Below are 24887 nucleotides of genomic sequence, written 5' to 3' on the forward strand. Positions count from 1 at the left end.
TCGTGGTATTTTAGGTTTCTGGTATTTTTTCCAATTAGTTGAATTTTGATATATGAGGTATGTTGCTCTCATATGTCTTGTACAATTCAAGTATTTCTGTGTTTGGATACACAAATGTGTCATGTTTTACACTTTGAAGAAATTTAATCAAATTCAACATATACTTTTTGAGTTACTTTTATTATTGTTTCTTTAGTTTTTGTTCATTTATAAACAGCAATATATACTGTCAATATCTATCAAAAAGATAAATGGAGCCTTCTGTCTACATCATTCCTTTCTTTTAACACGGAGTTATTTGAAGGCACATCACCAATTTAGTATCTGTTGAATGACTTGAAATGAAATCACTATGTGAAGGTAGAAACATGTTCCATCAGTTAGATTTTTGGGAACTTTTTCAGAGAGTTGTGACTCCAAGTAGTATCACAGGCATGCTGAATATTGGAATACTTACAGTGTAATTTGCCTGTAGGTAAGACTGGTATCCTTTTGCCTCCAGAAATATTACATTATCAAGGGTGCAGTGATGTTATTTGTAGTAACACTATTGCAAGTAGTTAGGCAGCTCCTCAGATAACCACCCTTCAAGAATGTCTCTAGGTGCTTTCCAATGAATTTAATATTAGCACCATTGCAGCAATTACAGCAGAAGCTTATACCTCCCCTTTTTTTGGGAGTGTTTTAAGTAGGCCTACATCTTGTCTCTGGGTTATGTGGTGTCACTTATCAGTACCACCCAACGGGTGTCAAAGTTGGCTGTGGAATTGCAAATTTCCTTGAGACGCTGACGGCAGTTGTCTAGGATCTGGTGAACCCAATGGTGCACATCCTCTTAGACACACTTCCAGTGGCTTTGGACTATGAGCATCCTTTGCCACCGCAGTATAGGACAGCTGGTGGCAGCTACACAGTACGTGATGCTACAAGGACACTGCCTAGCCATGGCTCTGACACCATCATTAGTTCCTTAGTTCAGAGAGCCTCTTCCGTGTTAACATAGAGTGCTGGACTCTATGTCTTCCTGCACTATTTGTAATGGGTCTTTGTATGCTTGAAGAAATACAAGTTAAGAAAATCTGTGTATTTTGTTAATGTTTTTGCTACTAATTTCTGCTCCTGTCCAGCTTTTCTAGTGTCAGTTGCCACACCACTCTGTAGCGCACCTGTTCTTAATGTTGTGTATGAAGTCGTACACAATGGGTTATGGCTATCTTGTGTCAACCATATCTTTACATACCAAAAATCCAGCTGCACTTATCACTGTTGGAATATAAGGTCTAACCTTTTTCATATAACAACACCAGTTCTTGGTGACGATTATAGGAATATTCTCAAACTTTCACTGGCTGAAAACTTGGTGACACCTCTTATGCCCCCTAACTGCCCCTACTGGGTTTGCACAGCTTTTCAGAAGTGAGGGAACGGTTGGTTAAGTCTAAAATCAATCCATATAAACTCTTCTCTCTCTCTCTCTCTCTCTCTCTCTCTCTCTCTCTCTCTCTAGATCTCATTGTTGTTATGCATTGTTCAAATATCTAGAGAGAATGTGAGTTTCCCTGTAAATTGCCAGTACTATTTCTTTGTATTGTTTCATACCAGACTAAATGTGGAGTGACCGAATCTCATTTGTGATACTTCATTGCCATGTTACAAGCTAGACTAATTATAGAGCAACAGATCTCATTTCACTGGATTGCCTCTCTAGTCGATTTGAGACTTGCGTTGGATCAGTATGTCCCACACTCCCTTCCCTCTCCAAATCCCTATCTCTGAAGTCTCAAAACAAAGATTGGGTAGAGGCTTGGTGAATGACAACTTCCACAATGCGGTCTGGACACACATGCTGATGTCCACTCAAATGAATAACAAACTAAGATGGCCTCAACATTGGATAAGTTAATCAGTTCTGCCTGCTTTGCACTAAGAAATCTGTTTCATTGTGAAACTGCCTGGCAGACTAAAACAGTGTCCCAGATCAGACTTTAGACATTGAACCTTTGACTTTTGCGGGCAAGTTGCTCTACCAACTAAGCTGTCCAAGCATGACTCATGACCCACTGTTACATTCCCGCCTCTGCCAGTACTTCAGCTCCTTCCTTCCAAGCTTCTCAGAACTTCTCCTGCATACCTTGCAGGACCAGCAGTGCTGGAAGAAAGTTTCAGTCAGTGCACATTTTGCTGCAGAGTGAAAATTCATTCTGGAAACAATCTCGTAGGCTGTGGCTAAGCCATGTTCTTTCTTCTAGGAGTGCTAGCCCTACAAAGTATGCCGGAGACTTATGGTAAATTTGGAAGGTAGGGGATGAGGTACTGCCTGAAGTAAAGCTGTGAGGGTGGATCGTGATACAGACTTCGATAGCTCAATCGATGAAATGCAAAAGGCAAAGGTCCCATGTTCAAATTCGGCCAAACACAATGTTTTAATATGTCAGAAAGTTTCAAATCAGTGCACACACTGTTGCAGAGTGAAAATTCATTCTCTCTCATTGTCATAATTACTAGCATACTTTCACTCATTACTGCCCAACACACAGACTAGAATAACCCAGGTGATGGCAAGAAATATTTGTTGGACATAAGTTTGCAGCAAGAATATTGTATAAAATTGATAGCCAAATATCTTACTAAAGCATCTTCAGGAACTTTGGGATTCTTACTTTACATTGATACCAACTATCTCTGCAGATGATGAAGAAATTGATGAAATGTACGATGAGATAAAAGAAATTATTCAGGTAGTGAAGGGAGACGAAAATTTAATAGTCATGGGTGACTGGAATTCGACACTAGGAAAAGGAAGAGAAAGAATCGTAATAGGTGAATACGGATTGGGGCTAAGAAATGAAAGAGGAAGCCGCCTGGTAGAATTTTGCACAGAGCATGACTTAATCATAGCTAACACTTGATTCAAGAATCATGAAAGAAGGCTGTATACGTGGAAGAACCCTGGAGATACTAGAAGATTTGAGATAGATTATATAATGGTAAGACAGAGCTTTAGGTACCAGGTTTTTAACTGTTAGACATTTCCAGGGACAGATGTGGACTCTGACCACAATCTGTTGGTTATGAACTGTAGATTAAAACTGAAGAAACTGCAAAAAGGTGGGAATTTAAGGAGATGGAACCTGGATAAACTGAAAGAACTAGAGGTTGTACAGAGTTTCAGGGAGAGCATAAGGAAACAAAATGGCTCTGAGTACTATGCGACTTAACTTCTGAGCTCAACAGTCGCCTAGAACTTAGAACTAATTAAACCTAACTAACCTAAGGACATCACACACATCCATGCCCGAGGCAGGATTCGAACCTGCGACCGTAGCAGTCACACGGTTCCAGACTGAAGTGCCTAGAACCGCACAGCCACACCGGCCGGCTCATAAGAAAACAATTGACAGGAATGGGGGAAAGAAATACAGTAGAAGAAGAATGGGTAGCTTTGAGGAATGAAATAGTGAAGGCAGCAGAGGATCAAGTAGGCAAAAAGACGAGGGCTCATAGAAATCCTTGGGTAACAGAAGAAATATAGAATTTAATTGATGAAAGGAGAAAATACAAAAATGCAGTGAGTGAAGCAGCAAAATGGTATACAAACGTCTCAAAAATGAGATCGACAGGAAGTGCAAAATGAATAAGCAGGGATGGCTAGAGGACAAATGTAAGGATGTAGAGGCTTTTCTCACTAGTGGTAAGATAGATACTGCCTACAGGAAAATTAAAGAGACCTTTGGAGAAAAGAGAACCACTTGTATGAACATCAAGAGCTCAGATGCAAACCCAGTTCTAAGGAAAGAAGGGAAAGCAGAAAGGTGGAAGGAGTATATAGAGGGTCTATACAGGGGCAATGTACTTGAGGACAATATTTTGGAGATGGAAGAGGATGTAGATGAAGATGAAATGGGAGATATGATACCGCGTGAAGAGTTTGAAAGAGCACTGAAAGACCTAAGTCGAAACAAGGCCCCGGGAGTAGACAACATTCCATTAGAACTACTGACAGCCTTGGGAGAGCCAGTTCTGACAAAACTCTACCATCTGGTGAGCAAGATGTATGAGACAGGCAAAATTCCCTCAGACTTCAAGAAGAATATAATAATTCCAATCGCAAAGAAAGCAGGTGTTGACAGATGTGAAAATTACTGAACTATCAGTTTAATAAGTCACAGCTGCAAAATACTAACGCGAATTCTTTGCAGACAAATGGAAAAACTGGTCGAAGCCGACCTCGGGGAAGATCAGTTTGGATTCCGTAGAAATGTTGAAACACGTGAGGCAATACTGACCCTATGACTTATCTTAGAAGAAAGATTAAGGAAAGGCAAACCTACGTTTCTAGCATTTGCAGACTTAGAGAAAGCTTTTGACAATGTTGACTGGAATACTCTCTTTCAAATTCTGAAGCTGGCATGGGTAAAATACAGGGAGTGAAAGGCTATTTACAATTTGTACAGAAACCAGATGACAGTTATTAGAGTCGAGGGACAAGAAAGGGAAGCAGTGGTTGGGAAGGGAGTGAGACAGGGTTGTTGCCTCTCCCTGATGCTATTCAATCTGTATATTGAGCAAGCAGTAAAGGAAACAAAAGAAAAGTTCGGAGTAGGTATTAAAATCCATGGAGAAGAAATAAAAACTTTGAGGTCCGCCGATGACATTGTAATTCTGTCAGAGACAGCAAAGGACTTGGAAGAGCAGTTGAACGGAATGGACGGTGTCGTGAAAGGAGGGTATAAGATGAACATCAACAAAAGCAAAACGAGGATAATGGAATGTTGTCGAATTAAGTCAGGTGATGCTGAGGGAATTAGATTAGGAAATGAGACACTTAAAGTAGTAAAGGCGTTCTGCTATTTGGGGAGCAAAATAACTGATGATGGTTGAAGTAGAGAGGATATAAAATATAGACTGACAATGGCAAGGAAAGCGTTTCTGAAGAAGAGAAATTTGTTAACAATGAGTATTGATTTATGTGTCAGGAAGTCGTTTCTAAAAGTATTTGCATGGAGTGTAGCCATGTATGGAAGTGAAACATGGATGACAAATAGTTTAGACAAGAAGAGAATAGAAGCTGTGGTGTTACAGAAGAATGCTGAAGATTAGATGGGTGGATCACATAACTAATGAGGAGGTATTGAATAGAATTGGGGAGAAGAGGAGTTTGTGGCACAACTTGACTAGAAGGAGGGATCGGTTGGTAGGACATGTTCTGAGGCATCAAGGGATCACCAATTTAGTACTGGAGGGCAGTGTGGAGGGTAAAAATCATAGAGGGAGACCATCTATGGTCATCAGTCCCCTAGAACTTAGAACTACTTAAACCTAACTAACCTAAGGACAATTCACAACACCCAGTCATCATGAGGCAGAGAAAATCCCTGACCCCGTCGGGAATCGAACCCGGGCGCGGGAAGCGAGAACGCTACCGTACTCATCAAGAAAATATCCCTCAGACGTATACTTATTTATGCAGTATGTTAAAGGATACACAATACAATCTATTACTTTTTTAGAATGTTACTAGAAATGTCATATATGTCTACACTCAGATGATTTTAGATGTTTAAATATTTTTAGGACAAGACTAGATGGGACCTCAGAGAAGGTAAACATACCTGTATTTACGAGTGGTTTACAGATATTTTTCGAAAGAATCTGAGATGAACTAATGACCGGTTTGGTGATAGCATTTCCTATTTCTTGAACTTATTTAATAAAGAAATCGTTGAATTTCTGAGGGCATATACTGATTGTTTTTGTTTCTTTCATCTTTAGTAACACTATTTATTAGTTTCCATGCAGCTTTGCATTTACTTGTGGAATTCTCAATACTGTTGAAGTTGTGTGCTCTTTTGGCTTCCACTATGGCTTTTTTGTACTTATTCTTACATTGAACATACGCTGATCTGTCATGGCCGGTCTTCAGATTTTTATGTATACTGTGCAACAACATAACTTGGTTTTTCAGATTTGTTAGTTTGCAGTATACCATGGGTTTTGTATGTTTATACCCTTGCCTTTGTCGATTATTTTGAATTTCTTTATTGGAATGCAGTCATTAAATTGTGTCAATAACACTGAAAATCTTTTCAAATATTAGTTTTGCTGACAGATCTTTCCATAATTTGTGTCACCAGACCATTAGCCAAACCAGTCTCTGTTAGTAAAGGACGTACAAAACCTGCCAATTTTATCATTTGTGACCGATCTAGTGATTACCATTTTTAGGACAGACTTATAAATGTTACTATGAGCACACAACCTGCTTATGTAATTTAATGATACAGACTCATGATCTGAGAATGGGATTACTGTCACATCACATGAGTCTTCTGTAGTATAGAAACTGACAAAAGATATTGTCAAGACATGCTTCATCTCTTGTGGGTCTATTATTGATGAAGTGCAGATTGTACTGTCTTAGAAGGTTTTTGAGCCTAGTGACACTATGTTTAGTTACTGTTAGATCAAAATCTGCATTCAAATCTCCACCTATTACAGTGTCATAATGTAACCATTTTGTCTTTCTATGTGCGTCAACTAGCATGTCCAGTTTTTCTAAAAATACACTGATGATACCCTTAGATGATCTATATAAAGCTATTATCACTAACTTAAAATTGTCACTAACTATACCAGTGGCTTCAAAATTCTGTTCATCACACAAATAGTCTAGATCCAACCTATTAATGGAGTGACTGGTTAGTGTACAATGCCACACCATCCCTTTTATGCACTTTTCTACAGTAACCATTTGCTATTTTATAGTTATCAAATTTGACAGCTGTAAGTTCACTCACTGTTGCCAGTGTTCACTCAGACAAAAAATAACAAATTTGTTCTCTAATCCAAAATTATTTACAATAAATTGAATATTGGTTGGCTCTGAGCACTATGCGATTTAACTTCTGAGGTCATCAGTCGCCTAGAACTTAGAACTAATTAAACCTAACTAACCTAAGGACATCACACACATCCATGGCCGAGGCAGCATTCGAACCTGCGACGTAGCAGTCTCGCGGTTCCAGACTGAAGCGCCTAGAACCGCATGGCCACACCGGCCGGCTCCTTGAATATTCAGGTAGCAAATTTTATTGTCTTTAGAATGAACAGTTTGGTTAGGAGCTATAATATCTTTTACACTACTTATTTTATGGGTTTCTTTGTCTTGCTGTGTTCCACTAAAAAATCATGTAGACAGAGAGGAGGCACTGTTTTCTGCTTACCCACAACGCTTGATTCTGCTTCTTCTGCTGTAGGATCGCCACAAACTCCTCTAAAACCACATTTCTGTGTTAGCACCATGTTAGCAAACAGGGCAGTACATTTGAACAGATGTAAATGTAAATCACACCAAATACTTATCACAGATCCTTGCTGGTCACATTGTGTCACAAACACACAAAATCATGACCAACACAACAACAGGCCTCGGTGCCATGGTCCAGCTGCAGTGATAGGTGTGCAATCATTCCATGTCAACAATAATAAACCACCTCATAGCTCATCTGGACTCAGCCAGGCTGGGTAGGCTGGCAGACCGCTGCATTGTAAAGTGTGGAGAGGTTAGGGGATGCCAAAACACCAGTGGAGAGTGGTTGCACAGCACCAAACTGAGGGTGAACAGTGAGCGCAGTGCTGCATCAAGCCAACCAGAAGGCAAGCAAACATCTCTGCCCAAAATCAAATGGACACCCTGCCTTTTCCAGTGTTTTTAGGCAAAATGCAAAAATTTTCCAAGTTTATCAGTTTTCCAGGATGCCGGACATACCGTCACAACAGTAGAGTCTGTCTTCGCCTGCAGAGGCGTGAAGCAAGAAGTTTGTCTGCACAGGCAATGGAGGATGAGAGCCTGCTAGTTCACAGGTGGGAGAAACAGACCTTGAGTGCAGAAGACTGGCAGCAGCTTTAATAGCACCCCACAAGTGGCCCACCGGTTGTAGAGTGCTAAGTCCCAGCACAGAAATTATGAGTATTTACATGTTATTGGCTTTTCCTTGCTTTGAGCCCAAATATGGAGTAGCCACGTCATCCAATCGCTGTGACACTGGATTTCTGCAGTGTCAGTACCATTGCACCTTCTTTGTCTTAGTTTGGTGGCAACATGAGGTCACTGCCTCGGTGTCTCACTAGCCGCACGTATGCTGTATCAGCAGATGTTTCTGGTGAAACTTTGGTCAGCAATCTGACATGATCTGCTTCCCTGGCTTCTTACAGTGGGCGAGGGAGATGTCTTAATTTTTCCCCAGCCATATCAAGTACACCATTTTCCGACACAACATGCCTCCCTCATTTAGAAAAGACCCTCCCACCATTTTGCTGAAAGTTCCTCCGAAAAAATTTTGACATACATTTACATGATAACATTTACACATAGTACACGTAGTTTTTCTATTATACTAATCCAGCTTAAACCACAAGATTCATTGGCTATATTCTCACAATCAAACAATTCAATCAACTGCACCATCCCCCTTCCCTATAGACTATAAACTAGTACAACCAAATTCTGCTATTTTGACAGCTGTTCAGGACACATAACAATCTCATTTAACTCTTCCTTAAGCTCCACACTTCCTCTAGATTACTAACTAGTTCTCTTAATTCTTACTCAACTAATTTTCACTAAATAATTGTTACCCCATTACACTGATGTTTGACACACTGGCGGTTCATGGTGCTGGAGGGGTTTTCGCTCAAGGCCGATGTAGGTTAAACAAAACACAATCAGAACCACTACAGAACTAGAAAACACGACACTGGCAGTCATAACATAGTGGTATTGCTTACTGCAATACTACTGTACATGCTGGAACTTTGTGAAGTTATAAGCTGATCTAATGGCTGAAATAAGTCTAGTTTCAGGGAGTCTTTTAAATACATCAGCCTCTGGGTTGGCAACACGTATAGCAGTTTCTTTGGCCAATACAACTATAGCTGTGTATTTTATAGTAATTCCAGAGATGGTAGCTGGGAGACAAGACATCTTACCCATTGTGTCACAGGTTGTTCCGTTGACTAGTACCCCATTATCGCCCAAATTCCAACCACGTCATTGCCTTAGTACTTCCTTGTTCATACCATTCCACTATTACCACCGCTGGAGAAAACACAGAGTAAATCCAATGCATGTCCATCTTCTGGAAAAATAAGTGACGCATCAGGACTTCCCTCTGACAACAGGCTCCTTCTGACTTCCCCAGAAATAATGTCACTTCCCACTGTTGTGCACTAGTCTGGACCATCCTAGTCAGACTTACCATAATATTCTCTCTCTGGAGCAAGCATAATTCCTCTGCTGATGTCAATACAAAGGTTTCTTTCTGCTCTGATACTACTTTCTGTGATTTCACCAGTACAGATTTACCTACACCTTCCCATTTTAATGGCTAGTAATGAATTGTGAATTGCTGGTAGTGTGCATCCACACTCATCACTGGGAACAGCACTAATACAAGAACCCCCCCCCCCCCCTCTCTCTCTCTCTCAACATTAACTTCAACTGTCGATGTATGATAATACAATGACAAACTATGTTCTGTTGGTTCCACAAAGTGATGGAACTCTGATGTTAAATCTTGCTGCATCTTCAGTAGTCCAGCTAAGAAGTGCACCACACGACTCCGTCTCCTGCAGGGTTGACACTACTGTCATTGCATTACTTAAGCCATCTGCCAGCAATCACTGCAGCTTTGCTACGACATGAGTAAGCACTTTATCCAAATCTCTCTCAATATTTCTCACAAGTGTCTTCGAAGTATCCTGTTAACTCCATAGTTGATTCCCTTACTATCCTGATGTTACTCACCATATCTCACTACAAATTTGCTAACTTCATGGGATGTCATTCCCCAATTGCGCTGTTAGTACACACCATGCCCTGCCCTGCACATGTACATGTCATTATTAGCTGTACCAAACACTGTCTTTGGCAACTTTACCCCATGCATCTAACCATCCTGTTCAATCATTACAATGTTCATGGCACCAAATTCATTACTTGACATAATTGATCTCTTAACCTGCCATACAAAAATCATAACTCCTGTGAAATCCTCCCTCTACCTGTCTTAGCTTTCCTTCTTTCTTGGCTTTGAGATTCAGCTCCATAAAAGCTCTTTCTTTTCTTTTTCAATCTTTGTATCTCATTCCTCACCTCCCATGTGTTATGGGTCCATTTTAACAGCCACTAATGACTAGTTGGTACAACATATTCTTGTCTGAAGCTTCAAGTTGTTTGTTCCTTAGCACGTCCACGACTTCTCCCCCGAAGTGGAGCAGTATCATCAGAAATATCACACCCATTCTGAATATTCTCTTTGATAACGCGATCTGGGAGAAAGGAATTTGCACAATTATTCGCTGTCTTCCTTTAAAAAAACTGGCTGTACACAATTCATTGGTACATTCATACTGGATGTAAGTCAAACACCTTATGGGGGTGAAGGAGGAAGACACAACATACATTAAAACAAATATTGTAATAAACAAGAATAAGTAGAATCGTCCCACATAATATTCAGTTGTTATTATTATAATAATAATGAAGTGTACACGAAGTGAATACCAAAACCTGATGTACGTTATAAAAGTTCAATTTATTATAATGTGCATACAAATTTTTAAAGATTATTCAGTAACGCTAGGGAGTTCAAAGTCTACTGAATTCTGTTAACGTGATCAGTTTGCCACGTTGTTATCCCTGCAACTGCATGGCTGTTGAAGTATTCTGTAAATGAATCTCGCACAGAAAATCCATCAGCAGTGCATAACTGCCACTCCTTGCTGCTAATGGTCCAAGATTTTCAGTGGGTAGTGGTTCACTTCTGTTTAATTCAAAATGTGGCTCATTATTTTTCTCTAAGAATGCATCTCTAAGTAAATTGTGTAAACAGCAAGCAACAACAGTCAAATTATCAGTCGTTTCTGGCTTCGGACTGATCGGCGAATAAAATATATGAAATACTTGACTTAACAGAGTGAAGGCATTTTCAGAAACTCTACGTGCTCGTGAAAGACTGTAGTTAAAAATAGCTTTTTTTTGGTCAGTACTAGCAACTCGACGAGAGAAAGGTTCCATCATGTTTGGATGTAATCGAAATGCCTCATCGCCTACAAAAGCATGTGGCACTACTATGTCTGAATCCGACAGCTTAGTAGGTGGATGAAACATCTTACCACTTGAAAACAGTTTCCCGATATAACTTTTATCAAAAATTCCACTGTCTCCTTCTTTCCCATATGACCCAACATCAATGAAAATGAATTTATAGTTCGTGTCAAACACAGCAAGAGGGATGGTAGAGAAAAAAACGTTTGTACTTGTAATACAATGAACCTGACAGTGCAGGGGAAAAAATTTGCACGTTTTCCGTCTATGGCACCAACACAGTTAGGAAATTGCCATTTTTCTTCAAATTCCTTACATTTTGATTTCAACTGGTCAGATGACATCGGTGGGAAAAGGATTGGCAGTAACTTCTTACGTAGAATGGACAACACAACTAGTATGATTTTATCGGTGCAAGAAGCAGATATTCTGAATGCAAATGGCAGTTATCTGAATGTTTCCCCCATTGCCATAAACCTAAAAATAAGACAGGTGCAACTGTAAAAATTACTTTTATTTTTACATCTAACAAATATTAATGTACATAATTATTTGACTCTATTGTGTTTTATAGTTGAAGACTGCAAAAAAGATAAAAGAATATAAAAGACACATACCAAAAAAAGCAAGGAAAAGGAAACAGTACTGGAAATTCTGCTTCCAGTAAAGGAAATAAATGGCCAGTGGCTAATATGTTAAAATTTTTAAACAAAATGGATCACAAGTGAGTGTAAGTTGCCATACAATTTGCCTGTTTACGTTATTTTTTATTCTGTTTCATTTTATTATTGACAATGAATTACCTGTAATTTTTTAATATATTTCACAGAAGTACATCCAACGTTGAGGTAGATGAAATGCAAAGCCCACAATATGATGGTGAACCGAGTAACAGAGAGATGTGCCAGACATCGCCAACTTTGTCAGAAAAAGAAATTTTTTTCCGAAGACTAGGAAGACATCGCGTCGTTCAGACCACCCAAGGAAAAGGTCATGACAAAATGAAAAAAATCATGGAGTTGATGAATTCTTGGCGGGCCGAGAGAAAAACGTTAATGAAAAGACTGGCTGAAGAAAAGCGTGATGATTACATCGATTTATTTTTTAAAAGTATCGCCCTCAACATAAAAAAAATAACTACAGGAATTTCACATCTGTCTTCAAAAATCAGTTCATGGTTTAGCAAATATTCTATAGTAATCACAAAGTCCCAAAAATGAAAGCAGTTGTTCTGCTGTTTACGGCACTAAGAAGTTAAATACAACAGAAATGAACCATGAGTTAGTCTTCATTCCATCTTGGCTTATTAAATGACCTACATAATTTACCTCTGTTGGTGTAAAGGGACACTTCTCAATAGTTAGTGTTAGAAGTGCTGAAGACAACCTCTGAAACACTTCCTCCAGTATGAATATATGAAGATGGTATCTATTCCTTCAGACATATCCGAAAGAACAGATACCATCTTCATGTAGATATGGCTTACCAGCCAATGAACTACTTCAGTGCAGATGCACTGACATTGCTCAAACTGTCACTGGAATCAATAGAGAGGCTGCTGTGAGTAATGAGTATAGTGGGCAGGGGCACTACAGATGTATTTTTTGTGGACAGTAAAGTTGGAAGTGTGGGTCTCACAGGGAGCATGTGCCAGAGATAAGTCCCTGCAGTCCCACTATCCTCTGTGTCCTCGATCATTCAGTCGGACAGAGTGTCTGCCATGTAAGCAGGAGATCCCGGGTTTGAGTTCTGGTCAGGGCACACATTTTCACCTGTCCCCATTAATATTTATCAATGACAGTTAACAGCTAATGGTCTGGATTTCATTGTAATTTCATACTTCCTCCAGCTGTTGCACACACTCCTGCAGGTCTTTAGAAAATACAATGTTGCATAGATAAACTACACTGTTTCAGTTCACGACCCTTCAGCATTCCATCCAATAGCCTCTGTAACGTAGCGGGTGCATTTTTAGGACCAAACAGCAAGTGTCAATACTGATGTGACCCCATGGAACAGTGGTCGTGGACTTCGGAATGACTTGCAATTTCTAATAACCACTCTTTAAATCAATTGTGGAGAATTATTTACATTGACCTAAGTTGTCTAAATTTTTTGTTATATCCAACACAGGATGTGCACCCATGACTGTGCTTGCATTTAGATACTGCAAACTGCAAGAAAATTTGTATTTCCTCATTCCATCAAGAGATTTCTTTGGGACAATTACAACAGCTGTTCCCCACAGACTATTAATTTCTTCAATGATGCTGACTGACAAATTTTTCCATTATAGGTTGTACCTGCTTGGGTATTATGAATGGCTTCCTCTAGAGTAGTGTGTCACTGACAGTGCTAGGTTCAAAAGATCTGTGAATCATACTAACAAAGCTTCCATAGTTGACTTATCCTGTCCTTCAAATGTTTTACTTTCCTGCATAATGCAGATGCATTGATGGTTTGCTTGTGGCGAAGGTCTATACTTGATCTATCCGGATCATGCTCGTCTCTGCAATCAATAAACCCTTTGACAGATCCACTTCCTTAGCGCCAAAATTATCCACACTCACTAGAATCATGTAATCCGTATCTATTTCCTGCACACATGCCATGCTTCTAAGCACATAATGATGCAATGTATTCAACTTGTCATTGCATTCCAACGGATCTGTACCACCTATTTCACTTGGTATGTCAGTAGTCGCACTCACTCAGAGTAACTTTCCTGTCCCTTTTGGTTCTTTATCATGCAAACGGAGCTTTAATTCATGGGCCTGCAGTTTATTTGGTACAACTTCGTGAATAATAAATGTAACACTTGCATTGGTTGTTTCTAGCTGGAGCAATGTCACACTGAGTTCAATAGCATACTGCGAAAGATGAATTCTTGAATGATGCTTACCAGAAAATCCAGCCTAGGATCACGCAGTATCACTCCAGACATGTGGCAATACTTCCAAATATTCCCAAAAATTCATTGCTCCAACATTACAACCGAGCAATGTTGACCCCAATGATGCTACATCATTGTCTCCTATGCTATGTAACCTTTAATGTACAGATACCAGTCTCTTCCTGCTTAGGGTGTCCAGACTAGCTGCCAATACAAGTCCACTTCCATTAAAAATCTATGATACTTTCTATTCATTATGCCCACCAAGCAGCACTCCATCTATGCACACACACACACACACACACACACACACACACTTATAGCATTCAGCTTTATTGGAAACATCTTCTGGTAATTGAGGAATTCCCATTGTTGTTTAATGAATGCTTATCATGGCTGTCCATTTTGCTGCTTATTACAACAGTCTTGCACCAGTAGCCCCACTTCTCAAAATTCAAAGCACTGCAGTTGCTGGCACTGTCTCCGAATGTTGCCTGTATGTCCACACCTACACTTTACCTCTGAGGAGCAAACACTCTATTTTCCTACCCCTCAGTCACCATGTCCACCTTCTCAAGATGTGTAGCAACTATAATGGCAGCAGTCAAATCCTTTGGATTCTCCACCATCAACACTCTGTAACTTATCAGCTGGGAGACCCCTCAAAAACACATCCAACAGCCTGTGCTCTGGCTCTTGCACAAAGATTTTATCTGTCTGCTTGTTCTGCATCTACTTGTAGGTCTGTGCATTGATTTTTCTAATCCAGTTTAAGAATTCCTCTACCAACCTGTTTCATTTCTGAGCTACCCAATCATATGTTCCCTGAAGAGTCTAGCACTCTTTTGCTTGTGTTACTGTTGACAGAGACCCTCCTTACGCTGTTCAAATGTATGTGTCTTATTTAACTCTTCATGATAAATGACATATGTCTTTGCATAGTCAACCAATCACAATTTGCCCATGTGCAAGCATGTCTCATCCAACCAATTACATGGTTTAGCGGCAGAATCTAGTCATTAATACACATTGAAAACTCATGAGTGCTTGCAGCTGTATTACCAGAAAATTTGCCATACATCCAGTTTTTGGGCCAATACAGCTGTGTGCAATCATGAGTTTTCATCATTTCCTTAAAGCTAAAAATTATCACCTCCTCAAATTAATGTTCATTGATGTGACTGTGTTTATCATCCATCAGCTTACCCAGAAAAGGCATTCCTAAGTTAGCTTCAGTTGGTTCCCAGAAGGAATAGGTGCACCGACTAAAGCTTATACTTCCACTGTCTCAAGACTGTCTACTCTCATTACATGCCTTTAGAGTGTCTACCTGCCATTATTACATATCAGTATCCTTCAACTCGGCAAACTGTTCTGACAAAACTTCGACCAACTCCTGCATTGTCATTGCCTATGTTTCTGGAATTTGTGCAACCTATCTTGCAATACAGTTAACATACACCAGAAGGACACCTACTACAAACACAGAGACATAACAAAAAATGACACCATGACAGATCATAGACCAACATGTTTCACTGCACTGATGTGCCTCATGTCAATGTCAGCATGTGCTACATACAGTTGGCACTGCTTGTATACACAGTAATTCATGACCTGTAAAATTACAATGTTGGTACCTAAATCACAGCAAATACTTTCTTTTACTGCATGCTGCAGATGGAGACATGGTCTTGGATCCCTACTGCAGATGTCAGTGACCACTCTGAACCAATTATAATGAGCGGGTGAATCATTCGCTATGGTGGAACTGGGTAGGTCAAGGTCAGGATGCTGGAATACTGCCACCCAATGTGAGAGTTGCAGTGGAGTGGTGAGATGTGCCTTTTACATACCCAATGAAACATCACAAGAAACTGCATTGGGAAACCATTTACTTATTACTCAAAGTACATCCACTGTGCCAGTTGAAGAAGGTGCTGCAGTCAGTGCACAGCACGTGGCGTTGGCATACAGCATACGAGCAAGCAGTAGCGTAAGCACCAGCAACACCACAAGGCCGCTGAACCAGCGAAACGAGCACCCCGTGTCGACCCTGCCACCTAGCAGCAGTTAAAAAGCTCTTTGTGAGGCACACCGAATCACATTCTGGACCTGAGTAGAAAAGGCAGCCCACAACAGCGGAGTCTGCCCATGAGTGCAGAGGCAGGCAGCAAGAAGTTTGCCCGCACAGGCAATGCCGGGTGAGTGGCTGTGTGTTCCTGGCCAGGAATTGAACACCTCCAGGTTGTAAGGCCTGCAGCAACTGAAGCAGGACCCCTGGCAAGACTGGTCATGTGGGGAATGCATCACCTTCCTGTACTAACATGAAAGGTTACATCTGCGAGAAGTTTTTGTTCTGCTGGGCATTGCATAGTTCTTCTGTTAATCATACTGCAGATACTGATATCTTCTGCAAGACTTGTGTTTATTAATACTATTACTAAAATTTGTAAATACAAACACATCAGATGAAGTTTTAAATAACATTGATTATGTGCAAAATAGCTTTCTCAAATTTTAACAATGTGTGTTTTATAGGAAGATAGAACAGTCAACCCCTATAAGTGAAAGCGTTTAAGAGTTCTGAAAGTCTCAGGTGTACCTAGAAAGCCCACATCTGCATCCACTGCAAAATTGTACCAACAAATGTCTTTCCCAAATAAACCATGTATGAGCCATAGGGTGAAGGGTCTGTGCTGCATGTCACACACAAAAAGCTGAAGCCCAATGGAGTATTCATGTCTTACAACTTTTGCTGTGCTTTGAGCTTGATCGTAGCAGTTGACTGAATTTTGTATGACTTTTTGTAGTTTAGTAAACCTGGAAACAAAGATATCACCTGCAAAAATGGAAGAAAAATGGTACAGTAACTTACTTCACATGTGCATATTCTTATGGAAACACCTATTTTATTATTCACAACTACAAGATACAAATCATGGTTTTATTTTCAGTGATTTTTTAAAATTAACACTATTTTTTGATACTTTTGCTCTTTAAAAACTATCATCTGTTGGTGGTTTTGCATAAAGTTCTTCTCGTGGACGTTCCCCAGCAAAGTACTGTCGGTGGCGCTCTAATCTCATTTCTCGAATACGGAGTTTCTACAAAATATTAGGAAAGTTTCTGTTAATGTAGAATATAAGCAAGAGATAAATTATGAAACTGTTAAAATAAAAATAAGAAATACAATTACACACGTGAAGTTTAATATCTCCATTCATTTATAAAGCTTAATGAAAGGCAATACTAGCCCTTCTGCCAAACACAAGAAGTCAAAACCCACCACCTACACGATTTCACACAAACTTGCATCACCATTTCTTTATTTAGTGGCAGTAAATATCAAGTTTTGCCTTTTCAACAGAATGTAGCATTGTCATTTCTGGAAAGTGTTGTTACATGTGGAAATTCCAATACAGAGTTCCTCGTAAGTATGTCCAAGGTTTCAGAAGACAGCTGCAAGGAAGCTACAAGACATACAGAAAATAGACACACATTTCTGGACAGAGTGTCTCCACAAGTTCTAACTCACATTATAGCTGCTTAATGTGAATTCCATTTGTGATGTGGCAAATGTAAATATTTGCATGGAATTCATTGAAGTCACAACAGAAGGTTCAACACAGCCTGCCTTGGAAATCTATTCATTGGGTTGCCTATCCACAAGCCCAACTAATTTGATGCAATAATATGGAGTGAATGATTTGTCTACATGATCTGACACATCAGCCCCCTATTGGCGCAGTCTACGACTACACTACAATGCGTAGTATGAATCCAAATTTTGAGAGATACTCTGTCCACTGAAGTGTAATTTTTCTCTGTTTTGTTTTCGTGTAGCCTTCTGATCTGTGGAAGTACTATGAATAATGCTGCATATTAACTTTGTGCAGTACTTTCCATTTGCTCATGACATTTGGTGTGATATTATATTACCTTGTTATGGGAATAATTTTACTCCAAATGTGAGGCAACAGGGTGTGTGGTATTAATTGATAAACCTCTGTAGACTTATTTAACAAGCTTGGATTCTTACACTAACATTGCAGTACTTCTATTCACAGTCAAGAATTTGCTTGGCAACATAAATTTCATAAAAGGAATTGCAAATTCCATTCAGTAAGCACAAGTTTGAGGTACCATCTTTTTATTATGGGCATATCCTTCATTAACCATTCTAAAAGTATGCAAAATTAAGTTGCAGAAGACTTCCATCAAAGTAGGAGGTTTTTAGTGACAAAAATGGGTTTTCAAACCCAAGCTTAGTGCTTTTCTACTGGAAAACTTTTTTCAGAAAAAATACTTCAGGTATGTTTAATCCTGCAATGAGAAAAAAATCTGTTTCTACAAACTAAATAACTGATAATGTTGTTCACATATTGACATCTACACTTATCAACAATGCACAAACCATTCCCTTATTCTAATCATGTAATGGAGTAAGGGATGAGTGATTGCCTTTAAACCTCAGTATGCACCATAAGGTCATACATACCCTCGGTTCCAAAGATTCATATTTAAGGCCACTGAGCTTCTTTACTAAATTTACATATAAGATCTATTGGTCTTTTACAACTCTGACAGTGTGTGTCTAAATTTTGATGTCTTCTCACATCTACTTGATGTAATAATAATAATAATAATATGGAAAAGACAGATTGCTACTCACCGTAAAGACGACACAATGAGTTGCAGACAGGCATAATAAAGAGACTGTTACATATAAGCTTTTGGCCAAAGCCTTCTTTAGAAAAGAAAAAACACACACACACACACACACACACACACACACACACACACACACAAAACCACTATCTTCAGCTGTTCTGGCCAGAATGCAACTGGAACACTTCGCATTGGAAGCAATAAGGAGTGAGGTGAGCAAAGGGGAGGGATAGCATCAGGATATGGGTGGTGGAAGAGGAGTCAGCACTGCCTGCAAGCATGCGTGGACTAGAGGCGGAAGGACAGATCCATCAGGGGCAGTATCGGGATCCAGTGGGGAGGGTGTTATGTATCAGATCACTTTGGCTTAAAACAATGTGTTATACCATACCCCTTCAATCTGACAAATGATGTCAGTGACTTTCAAAGAGGAACTTTCTTTTCTAGTTTATTAGACATTCGTGACCCACCTTCTGTACACAGAATTTCTGTTTTGTTTGTACATGTTCCGTATCCTGGGATGAACGCAGCACACCTGCGAAATAGGGTGGCAGGTGGCGATATTACAGTGCATTGTGGCACTTGCTGCACGCAGCTGTTACTTCAAGCCGCTTACATCCTGCCTATGGGATGCTTTTCGAAACCACAGGATCCCCAGTGAGTCAAAAACTTGGCTGTCGATGTCTCTAAGACAAAGCAGGCCATTGATTGACAGCCAGAATATACGAAAGATGTTGCATAAGGCAAATGTTGTATATTTTGGAGTGTAACCAACTGAAAAATGCAATGTACTCAATTGTATTGGGAAGTGAGTACATGTGCAGCACAGAAGAAGAGTCCAAAATTGTTCCGTAATGGGCCACTGTAGCTCTGCAAGTACTTCCAAGTGCCAGAGGTGGTTGTTGTTGTGGTCTTCAGTCCTGAGACTGGTTTGATGCAGCTCTCCATGCTACTCTATCCTGTGCAAGCTTCTTCATCTCCCAGTACCTACTGCAACCTACATCCTTCTGAATCTGCTTAGTGTATTCATCTCTTGGTCTCCCTCTACAATTTTTACCCTCCATGCTGCCCTCCAATGCTAAATTTGTGATCCCTTGATGCCTCAGACCATGTCCTACCAACCGATCCCTTCTTCTAGTCAAGTTGTGCCACAAACTTCTCTTCTCCCCAATCCTATTCAATACCTCCTCATTAGTTACGTGATCTATCCACCTTATCTTCAGCATTCTTCTGTAGCACCACATTTCGAAAGCTTCAATTCTCTTCTTGTCCAAACTAGTTATCGTGCATGTTTCACTTCCATACATGGCTACACTCCATACAAATACTTTCAGAAACGACTTCCTGACACTTAAATCTATACTCGATGTTAACAAATTTCTCTTCTTCAGAAACGATTTCCTTGCCATTGCCAGTCTACATTTTATATCCTCTCTACTTCGACCATCATCAGTTATTTTACTCCCTAAATAGCAAAACTCCTTTACAACTTTAAGTGTCTCATTTCCTAATCTAATTCCCTCAGCATCACCCGATTTAATTTGACTACATTCCATTATCCTCGTTTTGCTTTTGTTGATGTTCATCTTATATCCTCCTTTCAAGAAACTGTCCATTCTGTTCAACTGCTCTTCCAAGTCCTTTGCTGTCTCTGACAGAATTACAATGTCATCGGCGAACCTCAAAGTTTTTACTTCTTCTCCATGAATTTTAATACCTACTCCGAATTTTTCCTTTGTTTCCTTTACTGCTTGCTCAATATACAGATTGAATAAAATCGGGGCGAGGCTACAACCCTATCTCACTCCTTTCCCAACCACTGCTTCCCTTTCATGCCCCCCGACTCTTATAACTGCCATCTGATTTCTGTACAAATTGTAAATAGCCTTTCGCTCCCTGTATTTTATACCTGCCACCTTCAGAATTTGAAAGAGAGTATTCTAGTTAACATTGTCAAAAGCTTTCTCTAAGTCTACAAATGCTAGAAATGTAGGTTTGCCTTTCCTTAATCTTTCTTCTAAGATAAGTCTTAAGGTTAGTATTGCCTCACGTGTTCCAACATTTCTACGGAATCCAAACTGATCTTCCCCGAGGTCCGCTTCTACCAGTTTTTCCATTCGTCTGTAAAGAATTCGCGTTAGTATTTTGCAGCTGTGACGTATTAAACTGATAGTTCGGTAATTTTCACATCTGTCAACACCTGCTTTCTTGGGATTGGAATTATTATATTCTTCTTGAAGTCTGAGGGTATTTCGCCTGTCTTATACATCTTGCTCACCAGATGGTAGAGTTTTGTCATGACTGGCTCTCCCAAGGCCATCAGTAGTTCTAATGGAATGTTGTCTACTCCCGGAGCCTTGTTTCGACTCAGGTCTTTCAGTGCTCTGTCAAACTCTTCACGCAGTATCTTATCTCCCATTTCGTCTTCATCTACATCCTCTTCCATTTCCATAATATTGTCCTCAAGTACATTGCCCTTGTATAAACCCTCTATATACTCCTTCCACCTTTCTGCCTTCCCTTCTTTGCTTAGAACTGGGTTGCCATCTAAGCTCTTGATATTCATACAAGTGGTTCTCTTTCCTCCAAAGGTCTCTTTAATTTTCCTGTAGGCAGTATCTATCTTACCCCTAGTGAGACAAGCCTCTACATCCTTACATTTATCCTCTAGCCATCCCCGCTTAGCCATTTTGCACTTCCTGTCGATCTCAATTTTGAGATGTTGGTATTCCTTTTTGCCTGCTTCATTTACTGCATTTTTATATTTTCTCCTTTCATCAATTAAATTCTATATTTCTTCTGTTACCCAAGGATTTCTATTATCCCTTGCCTTTTTACCTACTTGATCGTTTGCTGCCTTCACTACTTCATCTCTCAGAGCTACCCATTCTTCTTCTACTGTATTTCTTTCCCCCATTCCTGTCAATTGTTCCCTTATGCTCTCCCTGAAACTCTCTACAACCTCTGGCTCTTTCAGTTTATCCAGGTTCCATCTCCTTAAATTCCCACCTTTTTGCAGTTTCTTCAGTTTTAATCTACAGTTCATAACCAATAGATTGTGGTCAGAATCCACATCTGCTCCTGGAAATGTCTTACAATTTAAAACCTGGTTCCTAAATCTCTGTCTTACCATTATATAATCTATCTGATACCTTTTAGAATCTCCAGGATTCTTCCCGGTATACAACCTTCTTTTATGATTCTTGAACCAAGTGGTAGCTATGATTAAGTTATGCTCTGTGCAAAATTCTACAAGGCGGCTTCCTCTTTCATTTCTTCCTCCCAATCCATATTCACCTACTTTGTTTCCTTCTCTCCCTTTTCCTACTGACGAATTCCAGTCACCCATGGCTATTAAATTTTCGTCTCCCTTCACTACCTGAATAATTTCTTTTATCTCGTCATACATTTCATCTATTTCTTCATCATCTGCAGAGCTAGTTGGCATATAAACTTGTACTACTGTAGTAGGCATGGGCTTTGTGTCTATCTTGGCCACAATAATGCGTTCGCTATGCTGTTTGTAGTAGCTAACCCGCACTCCTATTTTTTTATTCATTATTAAACCTGCTCCTGCATTACCCCTATTTGATTTTGTATTTATAACCCTGTAAGCACCTGACCAAAAGTCTTGTTCCTCCTGCCACCGAACTTCACTAATTCCCACTATATCTAACTTTAACCTAGCCATTTCCCTTTTTAAATTTTCTAACCTACCTGCCCGATTAAGGGATCTGACATTCCACGCTCCGATCCGTAGAACGCCAGTTTTCTTTCTCCTGATAACGACGTCCTCTTGAGTAGTCCCCGCCCGGAGATCCGAATGGGGGACTATTTTACCTCTGGAATATTTTACCCAAGAGGATGCCATCATCATTTAATCTCCCCTTGCTTTCAGCCGTTCGCAGTACCAGCACAGCAAGGTCGTTTTGGTTAATGTTACAAGGCCAGATCAGTCAATCATCCGGACTGTTGCCCCCGCAACTACTGAAAAGGCCGCTGCCCCTCTTCAGGAACCACATGTTTGTCTGGCCTCTTAACAGATACCCCTCCGTTGTGGTTGCACCTACGGTACGGCCATCTGTGTCGCTGAGGCACGCAAGCCTCCCCACCAACGGCAAGGTCCATGGTTCATGGAGGGGCCAGAGGTTAACGTTTATAATCTACAGCAACAGTAAAATACTCACAGACTGTTAGAGATGCATGATACATCGCAAAGGAGGGGGAATGCAAAGAGGAATGAGGAGCAGAGAAGAGGAACAGACCAATGGATGTGCTGGCAGAGAGCAGCACATAATGAGGCTTAGGAGTCATGAATTGTGAGGACATGACAGAGACAGAGGTGGTGGAAACAGTTGGGTGGAGTGTGTAGGGCTACTGTAGGTTGAGGCTGGGATGATTTCAGGAGTGGAGAATATATTGTAAGGATAACTGTTGTATGCGCAGTTCAGGAAAGTTAGTGTTGGAGGAGAGGATCCAGGTGGTCCAGGTTGTGAAGACATATTGAAATCCAGCACGTTATATTAAGCTTCATGTTTTCTAACAGGGTGATCCACTTTGCTCTTGGCCACAATGTGGCGGTGGCCGTTCATCCTGGTAGATAGCTGGTTGGTAGTCATAGCAATATAAAATGCTGTGCAAGGATTGCAGTAGAGCTGGTACATGACATGGCAGCTTTCACAGGTTGCCCAGCCTCTGATGGAAAGTGTTGGGTGGGTGGAGTGGGCAGGTCTTTTACCTGGGTCTTCCACAGAGATATGATCCACGTGACAAGGGGTTAGGTTTGGGAGTGGCATAGAGAAAGACTAGGATGATGTGGAGGTTGGGCCGGGGACAGAACACCACTTTAGGAGGGGTGGAAAGTAGAGGTGGACCAAACGGTTATTCCAGTTATCACAGTTCCAGTTATTCTTTGATAACCGTTATTTTTAACGGTTATTAATAACTGTCGAGTTATTTTTCGCTAGCGAATAATCCGACGGGTTACAGTTAAATAACGACATAGTTGGAATCCATCAGTTTAGTTATCAGTATAACTGCGAGTAGTGTTGGTTGGTTGGGGAAGGAGACCAGACAGCGTGGTCATCGGTCTCATCGGATTAGGGAAGGAAGTCGGCTGTGCCCTTTCAGAGGAACCAACCAGGCATTTACCTGGAATGATTTAGGGAAATCACGCAAAACCTAAATCAGGATGGCCGGACGCGGGATTGAACCGTTGTCCTCTAGAATGCGAGTCCAGTGTCTAACCACTGCGCCACCTCGCTCGGTGCGAGTAGTGTGAAATGGCAGGAATGTCGTATGAATGGTGTCATCACCTTACCTAATTAACTCTGGGTACATTTTAGTTGATGTTAGAACGATTATTAGTGTTTCATATCATATGTGTGTAGGTTATCGGTCGCTATTAGAAATATTACCTTTGCAGCTGCAACAGAAAGTACGCGGAACTTCGCCACAGCACTGTTTAAGTAAAATATTAACAACGTGCGTTTTTATGTATGAAGTAATATGTAAACTGAATACTGTAGGTTAAATTCGAAACTTAATTTTCTGTGCTGCTAACTTAATAGAATAAGTGTACAGCCTTGTAATACAACAAAAAATATACGTAATGTGACAGATTCGTTTACTCCTGTCCTGTACAAGATAGTCGTATTGGGAAAAGTGTGAGTACGCGAAGAAAAGTGTTATGTGAGATTTGGAAATTGCTCTATTTCTCCAGCTACAGCATGTTTATGACATATGAAGACACGCAGATCAAAAAGGTTGACAGTGTTACATTTCTGGGACTACAACTCGATAATAAATTCAGTTGGGAAGGGCATACCACAGAATTGATGAAGCCCCTAAACAAGTCTGTATTTACAGTGAGAATGATGTTAGATGTAGGAGACATAAATATAGAAAAGCATTCCGCTACACCAACGAAATCTGCAGGAATCTGACACTTCCCTTGAACAATATAGGTCAACCATATACCAAAACACCAGTACCCATAACTAAAAGTATGAAAATTGGAATCAGACATTTCCCTTGACCTACATAGGTCAACCTCAGATGACAATACCAAAACATCAACACCTACAACTATGAAAATGGGAATTGGTCATTTCCGGTGACCTATATAGGTCCACCACAACTACTGATGCCAAAAAACCAACACCTACAACTGCGAAAAATAAAACCAAAACCACAACCCCAAAAATCCACAAATCA

The 24887-nt window shown here is 40.2% G+C and overlaps 1 protein-coding gene and 1 long non-coding RNA gene across 3 annotated transcripts in view; one reads left to right on the plus strand and one right to left on the minus strand.

Annotated features, from left to right (window-relative positions):
- The first annotated feature begins 11685 nt into the window (after positions 1 to 11685).
- LOC126484471 (uncharacterized) lies at positions 11686 to 12185 on the plus strand. The gene is made up of 2 exons (XR_007587860.1): positions 11686 to 11837; positions 11937 to 12185. It is a non-coding gene; the product is annotated as an uncharacterized LOC126484471 (long non-coding RNA).
- A 4707-nt stretch (positions 12186 to 16892) lies between these two features.
- Positions 16893 to 24887, minus strand: part of LOC126484525 (NADH dehydrogenase [ubiquinone] iron-sulfur protein 5) — a 31410-nt gene continuing 23415 nt past the window's right edge. For both annotated transcript variants that reach the window (XM_050108074.1, XM_050108073.1), the window contains exon 3: positions 16893 to 17107. In XM_050108074.1, the coding sequence (XP_049964031.1) occupies positions 17000 to 17107 (108 nt within the window). In that variant the 3' untranslated portion in view covers positions 16893 to 16999. The remainder of the gene's footprint in view (positions 17108 to 24887) is intronic.

Source organism: Schistocerca serialis, chromosome 6 (genome assembly GCF_023864345.2).
Source record: "Schistocerca serialis cubense isolate TAMUIC-IGC-003099 chromosome 6, iqSchSeri2.2, whole genome shotgun sequence".
Taxonomy (NCBI): Eukaryota; Metazoa; Arthropoda; class Insecta; order Orthoptera; family Acrididae; genus Schistocerca; species Schistocerca serialis.